Source organism: Amborella trichopoda, chromosome 13 (assembly GCF_054954075.1).
Source record: "Amborella trichopoda isolate Santa Cruz 75 chromosome 13, AtrichopodaSantaCruz75HAP2 v2.0, whole genome shotgun sequence".
In the NCBI taxonomy this organism is placed as follows: Eukaryota; Viridiplantae; Streptophyta; class Magnoliopsida; order Amborellales; family Amborellaceae; genus Amborella; species Amborella trichopoda.
This window is the reverse complement of record NC_142348.1, coordinates 5903626-5920399: the sequence shown is the minus strand read 5'-3', so window position 1 is coordinate 5920399 and position 16774 is coordinate 5903626. Positions and strand designations below refer to the sequence as shown.

Below are 16774 nucleotides of genomic sequence, written 5' to 3'. Positions count from 1 at the left end.
GGGACTCATTTTTTGCTTGAGCACTACTTTGTGGACAGAAAATATGATAAAGTCATCACTAAAAATTAAATTTCTAAGCAGGCTCCTATTTGCTGTGAAATTTCTGCATAAGGCTTGAAGTTTGCAGGTGAGCATTGTAGGAGTCATCAGATTTTGACTAAATCTACTTTGCTTTGCAACAAATAACCACAGAAAATGCTCTTCTCATTCCATGCAAGGGCGTAATGGAAAATCTCTTTTAGCCATTCCAACACTACTAGTTGGGTGAAATTAGAAAAATCATAATGCAAGATTTCATAGCCTCTACTAAAATACTATATATTATAAAAGAGGCAATATGTTACATTCAACATCGCCAATTTGGATTGGCAATTGCCAATCCGGAATGGATTCAGTAGATGAATGTTAAGTGGCAATTGGAGATCAGCCATAATCTCTCAAATTCACCTTGTTTTATATGTTTTTTTTATGATTTCAAATCCAGATGATCTAAAAAATTTCCTACAAATTATGCAACTTCCCCTTTTTTTCCTTTCATTTTTATTTCCCATTGGATTGCCGATTCAACATATCCAGATCAGTCCTGTGGAGGGCCACTCCAACAGGGCGATCCAATTTTAAAGACCCCACATTCAACTGTAGTGATATAATCTTAAACTATGGGATGCATGTAAATGTACAAGATAGAAAAGATCACAAAAATCCAAAGATTCACTTACTGTATTCTGCCCAAGAGGAGCCAAGAGAGCAAGCTGATCAAACGTAAGGCATTCACCCCCTGCTTTCACAATTCTAGCTCTAGCAGTCTCTGTGAACCTTAGTGCGGCCACCTTCAGTGCAGGAACTTCATATACTCGGGTATCATCAGTGACACAACCAACAATGACACCAATCTTACCTTCCTGCAAAAATCAAATAAAACTCTTCACTCGTGATTAATATAAAAAACAGTAAGAGAATCTATGCTTTAATGAAAAGTATCAGGTTAACATAGTTATGTTACAAGTAAAAACAAATAAAGAACGGCTATTAGAACAAAAAATAAGCACATTAAAAACCAATTAAAGAAAACCAAATTTTTTTTCCCACACTGGTGAATCAACAAAAGATTTTCAAGACACCCGAGGAGAAAAGAACACAACATATGCATGATCTTCCCAAGAAAAAAAAAAGACATCATAAGAAACCAGCAAATTGCTTGTCTTCATTATGATCAGTGGTTCAAGGATGAGCATCTAGATAAAGTCAAATCTACATTATTAGCTGTGCTAATAACTGAAATGCAGATCCTAGCATCACTCATCGCTTTCCAGTCCAATGATAATGCCTTACTTCCATCATGAATCCCTTCTGACATACTTCTCTCCATTACAATCTGTTAATTCTTTCCTTTGCTAAATACCATAAAAATAAAAATCCTCACAATCGATTCTTTTGAGCAATATAAAATATAACAAATTTCCCAAATTATCAGTAAAACCTACTAGCCATGTTGTCAATTAAATTACACTTCTGGTTCTTCTTAGCTAAACGATTTTGCAGATATATGAAAAACACAAGTGGATCCAATAGAGGAGAAACCCCACAGAGTTACCATTAGCACCCAATAGTTTAAGAAAAGCCAGGAAATGCTCCCAAATCCTTCGACAAACTCCCATTAAGCATGACATCTTTTTGCTACCTCCTGCTTTTCAATTGACTGTAACCCAGTAATAGGTTTCCAAAGAAATGACTATCCCAATTTGCCCATTTTGTACTTCACGATTTGTTTATAAAAAAAAATGCCTCTCTTATTTGTCTCGCTAATTATTCAGATTCATCCAATCTTTCTCAGTTATCTTCTCCGACTCTTTGCCCCATACAACAAAGTGTTGCATCTAATACACAATACCATTTCGAATGCAGTACAGTGTTTTAAAATGCGAGATGCAGCCAAAAGCGTTGAGAGGGGGGGGGGCGATGTGGTACGGATGTGGGTGCATCACGGCGATGCAGTCAATAAATATAAAAAAATTCTAAAAATTTTAAAAAAATAAGTTAATGCATAGTAAAAAATATGAAAGTGATATATGATAATGGGTATTTAGATTATTCATTAACTCCAAAAGTATTAGCTGTCCACGATTTTGTATCCACTATCCCTGATAGAAACTAGAAATTTGAAACTAGCTTCATAAAACTTTCAACAATCAACAACCATAAGGACAAATTTGCAGTAAAAACTTTAAAGTTACAAATTTTATAAACTCTTTAATCTTGAAATGAGTCCATGAAGTTCTTCGACTTGATTTGCATACTTTTTATAAACTTCAATAAATTTAATAAATTTAACTCATTAATTTGTAACTTTACTGTATTAGTCCATGAAACTCTTCAAAGTTACAAATTTTATTTGAAAAGTACTGGGAAAATTTCTTTGATTTGTAACTTTTAGGGCGTGTTTGATAAGTGGGAGTTAAATGTCCCACTTCCATGTTTGATATTATTGTGTGGAAGCTGTAAAGTGGAAGGGTGGCCTCCCACGCTACTCTTTTTTAGTGTTAAAATGAGTTCATTTTGGAAGACCTCCCTTCCATCAAAAGTGATGGTAGAATCGCCTTCCATGATTTATGGTAGAGTTTGTTCCACTCCCAAAAACTCCATGTGTCAAACACACCCTTAATCTTCATGAACTTTAAGTTTGTAGTATCTTGTATTACAAATCGGAGAACTTCGGCAAATAAAATTTCACCCAAATTATTACTTTTTATTCAATCGATCCAATAGAAACCACGGATGTGGCTGAAAAATGTTATTTGGGTGGTTTAATACCCCCAAACCTTTTCCCCTATTTTCAAAGGTCAAAATGGTCTTATTACCCCTGCCCGAGGAGTACAGATTCGAAAATAAATATGGCGAACAGATTATGCGACCTGATGTGGTCGATGCGGCATGCGGAGGGATGCAGCTCTGATGTGGGCACATCTCTTCAAACCGCATATGCGGGAAAGTGAACACTGGATGGCACATAGCACCTGATGCGCCCGCATTTTAAAACACTCTCACGAAAGCCAGTACTTTTCAGGTCTAGTTTAGACATATATAACATAGTTTTATTTCCCCATCATTCACTGTTTTCCAGGGATGAAATACTCGAAAAAGAACCATTACAGTCAATAAGATTTCTGTAAAACACTACATAAGTATTGTAAAATATGCATGCAAATGAACAGTTCAGAAAACTAAGATTGCAAGACAATAAATTTATCAAAAAATAATAGAAAAAACGAGAAGGCTATTATCGACAGGGAGCCCACCTTCCCTTGCATGAACTTAATCAGCCGAGAGAGCGAAATGGGTGGCCTGTTAATCTTGCTCATGAAAAGCCTCTTTAATATAACAGCATTGAATTTACTACCGGTCCGCCTAACAAGAAACCTGTATAGCTGAAAATAGATATAAAAAGAATAAATTATAACTTCTAAAAAAAAAAGAGTAACTTATTAGTATCACCAATTCCACGAGATCTTTAATGCCTATATGATCATCATATAATTGAAAATCTAATTCCAGACAATAAGGGATCAAGAAATGTGACGTTTCAAAGAAGAAAAGTGTGATTCATAAGAAAAGTAAGCAGAAATGTTGACAGAATAAACAAATCCAAATAAAAAGGAACATTCCAGAAAAAACTCAACGCAATGGTTAAACAGTATTTCCATAAAAGTAAAACCTAAATTCCAGTCCACAAAAATGAAGCGTGGCCTCAGGCAACCAAGATATGTATATAATATATAATTAGAAAATTAGAAAATGATGAAAGTACGCGACTAAGGTCATGGATTGAAAGCATATCCAAAATGGAAAATCCTAATTTTACAAAAAAGAATTTCGAAGTTCTCCCTCTAAAAACACAAATCACACTGAAAACTTATTATCTAAACAACAAAATGCCTCGATTTCTACAAGTGTAGACAGAAAAGATCAATAGTGCATTTCTACAAAATAAAACCCTAGATTTAACCAGAAATTTTGCCGCGAAATAAAACCCTTACCTTAACCAGGAGTTTCAGATAAATATCACCTGACTTAGGCGCAGTGCGCTTAGTTTTCTTGCTCTTCCCTCCGGCTACCAGATCTATACCCTGTTCAAAACACACCATAAAAAGCAAATAAAAACCAGAAGAAGATCAAGAAGAAGAAGAAATAACAAGAAGTCGATGAAACTTCTCTGGAAAGGAAAGTCAGAGAAGGCAATGACGAACCATGGCTACAAGCTAGGGTTTCGTCCTGCAATTGCAGCGCGAGAATGTAGAGAGGGGGGTGGGTTTAAGCTTCAGAACAATTAAGAAGATTTTAGGGTTTCGCCTTCAGGAGAGAGAAGAAAAGGCCACTTTTTCCCGCCAATTACCCCTAACATTTCTATCAAATACGAATCCATCTAAACATTTTGAAAATGACAGGAAAGGCCCATATTTTAGGCGAGAAAATTATCGGAAGTCTTTAATGGGTTGAGTGCACCTTCAAATAGTGCGAAATATCTTGTTTCAGTATCACAAATTTTTATAATGGTCTAAAAATTTGTGATTATCTCTAATTAAAAATTAAAAATTAAAAGATAGCATAGATCAAGCAGACCTATAAACATTTAAAAATCTTTAAAATTGACGGTCCAAATAACACAATACAAGACGTACTATTTTTAAGATTTTATATTTATTTTTTCTCATGTTCATACTTGTTGAGGTCGAATGAATAAATATTTTGAGTACACCTTAATTTGATTGTTTATCGCCGCACTCTTATATAAATTTTTTATTTTTTCTTTTTGATTGGGACATGAAATCTTCGATACGGATCAGATTCACCTTGTGGGTTATATAGTTCTCAGGCTTATTTGAGGATGGATTCGTTATTTCCACATCTTTACATTTTGTTATTAAACTTTTTTACTCAATCCACAGCCAATGTACCGGTCTCGATCACCGACTCGATTAGGTGAGCGAAGTGAATGACTCACCCAACAGATCTGGATTTTAAATTCTGGATATGTATATGCGAGGTGATTTTGTAAATCTTGTTTTCTTCAGGCATGGAATGTTCTATTTCCATAGAAGAAGTGATTAACTCTTTATTTTTAAGTTTGTTTAAAAAAAACTAACATGGAGTTCTCCATCTATTACCCATTTTCCCAATGTTTAGAGTACCCATTTTAAAAGGAAAAAAGTTTATATAAGGATGCAACCTTATAATGTAGAACTACGGATGCGCCTCAAAAATCCATCGGAAAATATAGTTTTAATGTTGAAAAACCCTTTGATTGATCATCTCGACATCGAGATGTATGACAAAGAAAAATAAAAAGATTTCAAGGTTAAGAAATAGTGCCTTTTACAACATATTATCTACACTGTCTATTTTCAAAATTTTCATATAGATCTACTTGATTTTAATCATTTTTGAAATTTAAAATTTTATAATTAGATATAAAAAAATATTTTGAGATAATTCCAATAATATTTTACTTCAAAATTACATACCATGATAAAATTTGAAGGTGCACCTTACCTGCACATCTATATATGCTCTGTACTAAATGCATTTTCCCATGTTGCAAGAAAAATAGAGAACATCCACAAGCCAATAATTGGTACAAACATCCTCATATCGAATGCTACATAGATAAGGATACCTGTGTGAATATTTTACACTAACTAGAGCGTTATAAACACTAATTTTATATTGGCTCACACATTTGCATGCCATTTAAATAAATGGAGTTGAGAGATTTTATGGGACCTTAAGATTTCAAGAAGAAATATTTTGAAGAAGCATCTAAGTTTATGGAGCAGCAAACATAAACGTCGCATGCTCCACGTTTCAACACATGCAAAAACGATAGAGACCATAGATAAGCTTATTCAGGTTATATAGCCATATCTCAATTGGGCGCTGTGATATGGCCTTCTCCTCAAATAGGGGTGGCAATAGACCCAGACCCAATCTAGAACTCGCGACCGAACCCAACCTAGGTTTAAATAGGGGTCCAAAAAATGGATCCCTACGGGTTGGGTTCGGGTTTAAATATTGGACCTGAATACTATTCGGGTCTGGGTCCATGTAGACCCGACCCGAATAGTATTACTATTTAAATGATATTTAGTATATTATATTTTAATATTATTTAATTAATAATTAAATAAATATAACTATATATTTTAGTTCTAATATTTAAATAATACATGTATCTATTTAATATAAGAGTAATGATCCTATGAGACCCTCTCACACCCATGTGTGTAGGACTCCAAAGGATCACCATTAAATTTGATACAGATCTCTAAAAAAATTATCACATGAGTATGAGATTTGACTTTTCTAGATATCTGTGTCAAGTTTAATACTGATGCTTTGGGATCTTAAACACATGGGTGTGGGAAGGTCTCACAAGGTCATTTCCTTTAATTATATTATTGAAATATATATTTTTTAGTTTTTTGATCGGGTGCGACCCAAGCCGTTTCCACCCCTATTCTCAAAATATGAATTTGGATATTGGGCCCATCTAAACTTTACCTTTGCTGTACTGTTGAATACAAAGATATAATTCCTAGAAGAAAAGGCTTCACGCAAAGGAGTCTTCCACCATGGTTAACCTCCCTTTAAAATGGTTCAAGTGATCCCAAGGAAAGAATAAAGCCATGCCTTTTTACTCCCAAAAAGGAACACAACAATTCCTCCCTCCCCATGCTTGCTAATATAAACAAACATATGATAACAAGTATGAAAACCATATAGGCCATAAGATGGATTATTGCTTCCCCCTTCAAACACCTAAAGGATTGAATCAAGCTTCTAGAAATGGCAAAAACAGACCAAAAAATCCTTTACAATTCATTTCAAGACAACCAAGATTGTGTTTGTTCGGTTCAAAGGTGTTTTTGCTTCTTTTTCCTTCTTCTTTTCCTTCTTTTGATAATCCTTGGAGCCTTTGTGGCCATTGTTGTGTTCCTCTTGAAACCTAAGAGACCTCAGTTTTCTATGGACTCTTTCAGCCTTGATTCTTACACTCTAGAGGCTAAGTCTAGCTCTGATATTTGCTTCTCTTCCAATCTTTCCTTGGGAATCATTGCAAGAAACCCTAACATGGTTGGGATCAAGTATGGTCCCTCTGAGTTTTCCATACTCTTCCAAGGACTTCCAATTGGGGTTGCAAAAATTCCTGCATTTTACCAACATGCACATAGTGAGAAGATGCATGTACATAGTCAGGTGGTCCTTCACCACCTGAACCTTCACAAGATGTTTATAAAAGGTTTTATGGAAGAGTTCTCTAAGGGTCACCTTGTTGACTGGAGACTTGTGGGTGATATAGAAGCCGGCCTACGTCTTTGGGGTCTCACATTTCCGAAGGTTAAGGTTCGACTATTGTTTCATCGATTTTTTTTCCACATATGGTAGTTAGTTTAAACCGTCGAAATTCTTTTACCCAAGGGAGCGCATTGTGCACTTGCTCCCTTGGGTAAAAGAGCTACTTGAGAGGTTTTCTTCCATCTTAAAATTTGAGATCGCCTTTAGAATCATCAAACAAATATTTATATATATAAAAAAATGTATATGGATTTTGACGGTTTTTTTTTTTGGGGTGAGGGTTTTGGTGGGGAGAGGGCCCTATCCTGCTTAGGAAATTGTATTTTGCATAAACATAACCCAAGACGTATATTCTTCTTCTTATTCTTCGTTCTTCAAAACAATCAAAGGGATATATCCAGTTTGTCCGAATTTAAAATCAAAAAGTGATTTTATCCTTGTACCAAAGTAAATGGTCTTATTGTGTACTTTCTAATACTACAATAATTATATCCACTTATTCATGAGTATAAACAAGGCTCCATTTTGATTGTTTAGAGCCTAGGCTCTATATAAACTTTTCCCTAAGTTAAAACCTATTATAAATATATTTAAAATAGAAAGAAGCAACAATAATATCCACATATCCACAAGTTTAGGTGAAATTTGTTGGAATATATTTTGAGTTTGTTTTGAATGTATTTTTCAAAAAAAGAAAGAAAAAAAAAAGTACAGGTAACTCTTTTGAGCATTTTGTTAAAAAGTTTGTGACCCCTTGACCTCCCTCTACCAAATTGTAATGCCCAGTACTGAGCCGAAGGTCAAGAGACTTTTAACAAAATTCATTTATCCCAATGTTACAGCATATGACAAAAGATGAATATGCTTCACCATAGATCGTTAGTCATACTCGTACCTAATACAACTACTATCTCTTAAAATGAAGTTTGTTAATAGATAAACTAAATGAATTTGTTTGAATTTTTATAATGAACCAAAGTATCAATTATAATTTATGTCGTTTTTACTTTTACTTTCTTTTTTCTCATGCCATTGTTTTCTTTAATTGTATTTGTTTTTTTTTTAAATTATATTTGTTCAAGGTTTTGAATTCCAACGCAAACATGTAACATAGCTTGCATAGGGCTGGGATCATGGTGGTAGTACCTCCACACCATAGTCACTACGTTGTAGTTTTCATTCCCACTAACCCTTTCCAAAAACTAACCCCTAAACTATTTAAAAGAAAACGGCAGGGCGTGTCTACCCCCACTGAATTTCCAAAAAAAAAATCTTTATTTCTCCTATATGAAACTATTTTATGTGGCGGTTCATCGGACTCACCGCCCATCATGAAAATAGAATGTGCATGTTTCCGAGATATCTATTTATGCCATATCCATGATACTTGCATTGAACTAATTAGTCCAAAGAGTTGTGAAGTTTCTAACTTTAACTGTGATGTTGCAGGTGGCAATAGATTGCATCATAACCGTTGCCTATAAAGGATCTACGTCCAACAAAACAAACAACACCTTGCTGTCTATTGAAAAGGTAATGTCTGAGTCACTTAATTATGCTATAAGACACATTTCCCTGTGATTGAGAAGAAACTTGCAAGAATGACTCAAAGAGCAATGTTTGAGAAAATTGTTTGTCTGACCCATGACACGTCCGAATTGGATCGGATTAAGAGGCTGGCGATTTCGGACCAAAAAATCCCAAGAAATGCCTGTCTCTCAAGTTTTCAATATTTTCTAAGATCTTTCTTGTGAAAATTTTTTGGGTCCAATTCGGGCTTGCCAAAGTCAGACTTGGTGAACTCAGGCTCCGACATCTAGCAAGTCGAAGTCCGACTCCGACTTTTTAAATAATGTTAGAACTTAGGAGTAACGTTTGATCTTATCTTTGTATTCAGGTTGTCTTTAATTCTTTTCCAAAGATTACACAAATATGTCAAGTTGCCCCTTACATATAGCAATCAACAAGTCTTTCATTTCCATTTTTCCATGCCTAATACAACAGATGCATTGGCTCATACCTGATTAAAGCCAACCCTCAAATGCTATATATAAGGCACAAAATGAAGGGTTCCTATTTCCTAGAAGCAAATGTGCCTACAAGCAACATGCCTTTAGTGCAAGGGGCCAAAATTTTGAACCTAAGGGTTGGATTGAGCAGATCAGAAGCCCAACTCTAATTCAAGAGGTCCTAAGGACTGGTAAACGTATTGGAAACTCGGAGTTCGTGGACTCGGTAATTTTTCCAATTTCTTACACCAATTATATGGAATCTTAGAAAGACAGTGAAGTGCAAGGCTGCTTTGAAAGGGAATATAGTTGATGTAGGCTATTGCCTTTGAACTTGCTTCTTGATTCATTCATATTCTTTTTATTGTCTGTAATATTGCCCATTGATTCAGTAATGGGTGTGGTTTGTATAAAGTTGCAACCTAAAACAATCCAATTAAAGCGCACCTCTAAATTTTATCTGTAAATTTGATATAAAAATTGTTAGGATGGCTTGAGAATCTATTTTCATCTCTAACTATGAAATTTTAAACTTTAAAAATGGTTCAAATCAAGTAGACCTATAAACCTATGAAAATCTTAAAAATGGATGGTCTAGATAATGTGTTGCAAGATGCACTATTTCGTGGATTTGAAATCTTTTGTTCTTTTCATTTTCATACATCTTGATATCGAGATGATCAACTAGAGGGTTTTCCAATATGCAAACAACTTTTTATAATAGATTTTTTAAGTGAATCTTTATCTCTACAGTTTTAATATTGCAACCTTATATAAACTTTTTTCTTCAATAATTGGTTCAAGTACTAATCAAATAAAACTTTGAGAAAGTGAATTGCAAGACTGATTTGGGTAGTTGAGAATGTACGTGAGGTGGAGCGTGAGGTGGGCTTGGGTTTATAATTTAAAATTATCGATACTCGCGACCAAAGGAGCGAGATTTGGAAAGCGTGGTTTGGAAATCACATGGTTTGAGTATTACAATTGTTTTGCTTTTTGAATAAAAATATTTGACTAATGACACTGTAAGACCCTCCCAGACTTATGTGAGTAAGATTTCAAAAGATCACCATTAAATTTTTACATAGATATCCAGAAAAGTCATCTCATCGGTGTGGGACATGGGTGAATGAGTTTATTGATAACGTTTCTAGGGATCTGTACCAAAATTTAATGGTTATCTTTTGAGATCCTACTCACATGAGTGTGAGAGGGTCTCATAGTATCATTACTCAAAATATTTATTTATTGTTTGGAAAACTATATAACGAGATTGTTTATCTTTGAGACGAGGTGGTTACAATTAAATGTTAATTGTAAAATTACGCGTTAAATTTATTACATTGACCAAGTTTAAAGTTCAAAAGAAATTTTCATGAACTTTGTGACACATCCAAGCTATCAACTATCACATCAGATAGTTGTAAGTAATTGTGATCTCCATATATCAAAGATAAATAATCTCATTGTATACAATTCCTTTTTGTTTTTATCCCTACCTGAAAGAGTGCTTGAACTATGGTTAGAGGTTGCATATGGAGGAGGAAATTGGCTCTAACATATTATCATTTTTACATACAAAAATTGCCTATATGCAACTAAATCTCGGACTTTAATCTGATGGATTTGCGAACTCTTCTCTCTCTAAAATTATTATCCCAAATAACCTCTGGGGCTTAAAAAGAGCCCATGAAATCCCCAAGTTAAAAGACAGAGACTTTAATCCCACGTTACATTTTCTATTGCCCAAATTTTTGTAATCACCCTTCTTTTTCCCAATGACCTAGTCATGTAAATGGAGCTTGCGCTGCCTCTTTTAACTTGCTTATGAGGTGCACAAAGTGAGAGAAGTATTAAGAGAAGGTTGTTAGAGAGTTAAATGAAAAGGTCCACAAGCGAGGAAGAAAGAGAGAGGAGGGCTTCTCCAAGATTTTGATAACAAGATAATTAGAAAAATAAAAGGTGAATACTATAATTTGAACATTAAAAAAGGTAAGAAAGAAAAATATCCCATTTTATTTATAACTTTGGGGGTTCCATGTCTTTTTATAGAATTAAAAAGGCTATTTGAGAATATAATTTTAGAGAGGTGTGATCGTGGGAGTAGCATCCCATATCTTAATTACCACATTGTAATTTTTATTCTCACCACTAACACCACCCTTCTAATACCTTAAAAAAAGCTAATTCCTAATCTATTTGAAAAAACGGATAGGAGTGAGTATTTCACACTGAATTACTTAAAAAAAAGACTATCTGATAATATAATTTTAGTGAGGGGGATCTATCATTTTGCTTATTTATTAGGCTGTAGACCAATACCCACCGAATGATGAGCCAATTTGACCTACTCTGCATTTTTCTTAGATACGTAGAAGCATAAAAGTTCTAATTGGACTATCATCATTATCATTATCGAAGCCTTCCAAACTAATTAAGATCCGCTATATAACCCTTAATGTGTAAAAGTTCTAACTTAACTATGTAACCCTTAATGCAATGAATCTGGTCGAAGAATATTTCATTCTTAAAGCAAAACAACACCTTAGCGAAAATTATCTTCTAAGGGTGCCATTTCTAAAATCCCATTTATAAGAATATAAACCACATGGAAGATGTTATGCGAATATTTAGTAAGCACACTTAAAATATTACCTATTTAACATGTTATCCATTTCTACCTATTATCCATTTCTACCTATTACACCTCATAATCATGTCCCTTTTGGTATTTTTTGAAATTAGAGCAAGAGATGTGCAAATATTAAATAGTTCAATTCTTTACTGATATTTTATCAATCTTTCCAGCAATTATTATCTAAACGCGATATATACTAGTACCCTCATGGTCATGGATTGGAATATTAATGTTGGCTAGCAAATACCTATTCTTTAACCAACGATATATGATTCCTCAAATACTACCAATATAACATATATTCAGAAGGGAATTATCCTAGAAATGTTAATAGATAAAAGAGAACTTTTCCTGACAGAAATAACTGAAGAAAATTTACCATAATAAACAAATGATCAAGTAAGAGACCCATGCCATTTTCATCTTCCCAATCTAAATTTCGGACTACGTCATAATTCACACAAAGCAATATAGAGAAATTATTTATTTACAAATAATTCAATGGTATGTATGAAATGTCGGCCCCCAACACGCAAACACAGAGAAATGGAGGAATATACACTTATGAAGTAATGCCCGTATAGAGAGAGGGGTGGGGGGAATGAACTGCTTGGCTGTAAGAACAGGTCATATCTACAGTCATAGACTTCAATCAAGATTGTAAAAACATCTAAAATCTTAGTTTTTCATAAAGGTCATCAAGGGCAGTGTACAAAGGCTCAGCTGCTTTGGGCCTCCCCACATCCCCGAGAAGTATATCTGCAGTGGTGAGATAAGGGTCGCCGTAAAACCGCAAGTTCGTTTCCATTCGTGTTGCGACAATATTTCCCTCCAATGAAACTCCCACAAAGGCACCTGTCTCACCACGAATAAAAATAAATAACAATCTGCTTTCTAATATTTTCTTATACATGCATATACACCGACATACATGACTAAATGCCTATGCCAATGCACGCATGCAAGTGCGAATGGACAGGCTGCTCAAGCCATCAAAGAAGACTATATACACTTCAAAACCATGCACCAATGTATGTATCCATGCATGTTTCAATTTATGCATATGTAGTACAATTTATGCATATGTAGTATCTCAAGAGTGTACATGTATGAACATATGACAGGGATCGCAAAGGATTGCAAACCAGTGTAACCTATCAGAGGAGAGCCATGAATATTACAAATTACAAGCCATGGGTCAATGACGGTACTTGTGATAGAGTAACCAAGGGTGAGTGCTATGATGGTTTTCAAAGTGTCTCTATGGCAGTTGGGGTAAAAAGGAGGCTGCATAGCTAGGAAGAAAGGCTAAGAACCTCAATCAGTTGAAGGAAAGAGCACTGAAAAGCTACAGGCTAAGAAGCAACCAATGATGCACGTACTACATCATGTGTGTGTGTAAGAGAGAGACAGAGAGAGAGAGACTGTTGTGTGCGTGTGAGAGAGAGAGAGTGTGTATGTGTGTGTGTGTGTGAGAGAGAGAGAGAGAGAGGGTGGGGGGGGGGGGGGGGGGGGGGGGGGAGTAGTTATATCCATTGCCCCATAAAATTCATGGGTCTAAAATATGAAATTCCCGAATTAATGGAAATGGAAACGACAATAACAACTTCTATATAAGGCTACCTTTACTGCAACTGTAAGTATAACAAACCCCTGATCCTCGGTCTCCAGCCCGAACATCAGCTTCAAGCACTCTTCCCAAGGGTCCAGCAGCCGCACTCAAACCAGCCCCAAAAGAAAAATGCATGCGACTAGTGAACGTCTTCACAGCTTTTGAATCACGAAGCACAACTATAAAATCAGTCAACTCGCCCCCAACCTGTTCCATGATTGATAACAAAGATCGAAAAGAAAGTTCAAATGTTATTCTCTATTATGATCACTTTAAGGAAGGAAGCATTAGTTAAATGGACTTAGTTTTCCATTATCCACTTGGGCCATATCCATCCAATGAAATGATGAACAGTGCAGAAGAGATTGGGGCCCACCTGAATGAATCACGAAACTAATGGAGGACCCGACTCTCACTCAATCATCATATCTCATTTCATTATCAGGTTATGAACCCGAGGGACAAGGGACACGATAGTATAATTTCCCTATCATCGTTTATCATCATCAGACATCACCATCATCATTTATAATTACCGAACCCAAAGAATTATTAAAAATTCCTTAAAATTAATAGGCGTTAAGTGATGTGCCAGTATGCATGTATTCACCTGCGCCCCCCATCCCATGCCAACAGAGAATATTGCAGATGGAGCAGACCAAGACCCATCTGACCGTCTTGCCACTACTAAACCAGTTCCAAGTTTGTAAGTTAGAAGCATGCCTGCCTTTGCCACAGTTAGAATAGCCAGACCTTTGGCTGCTTTTAGGACAGTAAAAGGTACGAACCTGTCTGGGTTTAAAACCCCAATCTGTAAATGCCAAAGTGAAATAACGGTTAGATGCAACACAAGGTTTAAACCTAAATATCGAAGACCACTGGGAAGTTTTAGAAGATTTTTATGAGACTTGGCAGCAACAAAAGTTGAATATACTTTAATATTGTTAGGAAAGTGCAAGTGTACTGTAGTCCCACAGGGTCATGGCCATCAGATGAAATGAAATGCTGACCAAGACAAAGAGGCGTACACCCATGAGGTCACAACTTTCCGAATAGGTCCCGCTGTCTCTCCATTATTATACATGCCATACGATAGTCATGGTCCCAATTGACCATTGTTTTCCATGGTAACTGAACTACCCAGTAAAACTCTCACTAGAAAAATATTATAATTCACACACGGCTTAAAAAGTGGGGAGATTTTTTAGGTACCTGGCAGTAACTTCTAAGAGCATTTGCCGACTTGTATATCTCATGCTCCATGGACAAACCAACTGGCAAGTTCAACCATCCCCTCATGCAAGTCCAATTCATAACATCATGCTTTGCAACTTGTGAGGCATTGCTGATGGAGTTGATCAATACAGTCTGCAATGGATCTAACCTCTCATAACAAGTGTCACAAACTCTTTGAGGCTCTCTTTCTCTGAACTTTACAGGCATTAGACACCTCCCTGATGAACAAGCCCTGCAAAATATGCCCCCACAAAACCGGCAGTGATGCCGCCCACGAGTAAGTGGGGTGAAAGGCAATGAACATTGCATACAAGTTGTTTCAAAGCTGTCAGGCAACCACTCAGGAGGCTCAGCTTCCAAAATTACCCTACATGCATTATATCCATGCTCATCTGGATCAAGCAATGGTGGGGCACTTGGTATATAAACTGTAGACTGCAAGAGGCTTTCACCATTCTTCTCAGACACCAAGAAAGACACATTGGAACCAGAAGCAGGTTGGGGTTCCAAGCCTTTGAGAAGTGGATTTTTACCTACCAAAATCGTATATAGGCCCCTTAACACATTTTTCAAATTCACTTCAGGAGCGCGGCTAGATCGCAAAGGTGCAGGATCATCACTTATATAAGATTCTTCATCCTGGAAATCAGGATCATGGGAGAATTGATAGAAATCATCTTTGTAATACTGAGGCACTTTGACACAACCATGCTTCTCAGTTTCCTTTTTACCATAATGGCCATCATCATTGTTTTCAGTCAGCTTTGAAACAATAGCTGGGAGAGGACAAAAGACTCTTCCTCCACAAGCTTCCATGGGCTTCTTCAGCTTGCAAGTTAAGCTGCATTACAAACTGGTTCAGTCAGTCCATGGATCACCAAAGAATCCAGAATGAAGAAATTACCAGATCAATCGAAAAATGGGACTAGACAAGAGAATGAATCAAAAGATCAAAGAAATTATCAACATGAGCAACTATGCACAAATGTTCTGATTTTATTTTGTGGGTATATAACCACACAGACATATACAAAATGCTACCAGTTCCACACAGATGTAACCTACCGAGTTTGTAAAAATAATAAAAAACCAAAAACAAAGAGGATTCAAAAGTGAACAAGGCGGAAGAGTTTCCAAATAATAGAAAAAGGAAACCCAGTTCAAGAGAATTTGTATGATTAGAAGAGAGGAAGGATGTACTGAACTTTCTTGGGGTGATTCTACCCTTTATACCACGTCAGCTGCCAAGAAAAACCTACGTGTCCTCCTGTTATGTTTGAGAGATTTCAAGAATCTAACATTAGGTACAGTTTTGTACCATAAGAACTCTCTAGAGTCTAGACCCTATAGCAGGTTAAGAATACGGAATATCTATGTCCAGGTTAATATATATATTAATTCTAACAAATATGGCAATATTTCTAAACATGATTTGAGACTTACTTCCAGAAAACAGCAGTATCATATTGTGTCTACTAATTACAATCCCTGAATGAAAATTACAGGGAATGAGCTCTATCGATTAGTAATAAATGAGAAAGGACAATTCAGATAAACTTGCTTTTTCCACACAATATCAATTTATTCAATATTCATAAGCAGAACATTTTTCTTGCAAATTGCAAGTACTGGAACCCAGCAATGATCATACCAGGAAAGAAATTTTGGCTATGCAAAGCAGGTACTAGATGTAAAGCTGGCATTCCAAAATATTTTTGGCTATGCCAAGCAGTTACCCCAAAGAAATCATGAGTCAATTCATATATACCCAGGTATGTCAGTGTATAAATGTATATGGATTTATGGCAATAACTATATGCATGCTTCTGTATCTATTATCATCCTTTTCCTTCTTCTTTTTTTTTTTAAATGATTTTTTGTTTTTTGGGTGGGGGTTAGATAAAACGAATCTTGGAAGTCTTGGCACAA

General features: G+C 35.7%; 2 protein-coding genes across 4 annotated transcripts; one reads left to right on the top strand and one right to left on the bottom strand.

Annotated features, from left to right (window-relative positions):
- The first annotated feature begins 6463 nt into the window (after positions 1–6463).
- Positions 6464–9805, top strand: LOC110006795 (hypothetical protein). 3 transcript variants are annotated; one of them, XM_020664020.2, is made up of 3 exons: positions 6464–7392; positions 8800–8883; positions 9248–9805. In XM_020664020.2, exons 1-3 carry the CDS (start codon positions 6841–6843, stop codon positions 9305–9307), a joined length of 696 nt encoding a protein of 231 aa, XP_020519679.1. In that variant the 5' UTR covers positions 6464–6840; the 3' UTR covers positions 9308–9805. The 3 variants fall into 3 exon arrangements, with proteins under 3 accessions (XP_020519679.1, XP_020519680.1, XP_020519678.1); XM_020664021.2 differs by having other exon boundaries at positions 6464–7398; positions 9355–9805; XM_020664019.2 differs by having other exon boundaries at positions 6464–7398.
- A 2663-nt stretch (positions 9806–12468) lies between these two features.
- Positions 12469–15681, bottom strand: LOC18428726 (RING/FYVE/PHD-type zinc finger family protein). Its single transcript, XM_006838022.4, has 4 exons — positions 14822–15681; positions 14220–14420; positions 13621–13816; positions 12469–12852 (listed from the first exon to the last, which is right to left on the bottom strand). Exons 1-4 carry the CDS (start codon positions 15659–15661, stop codon positions 12668–12670), a joined length of 1422 nt encoding a protein of 473 aa, XP_006838085.1. The 5' UTR covers positions 15662–15681; the 3' UTR covers positions 12469–12667.
- Positions 15682–16774: the final 1093 nt, after the last annotated feature.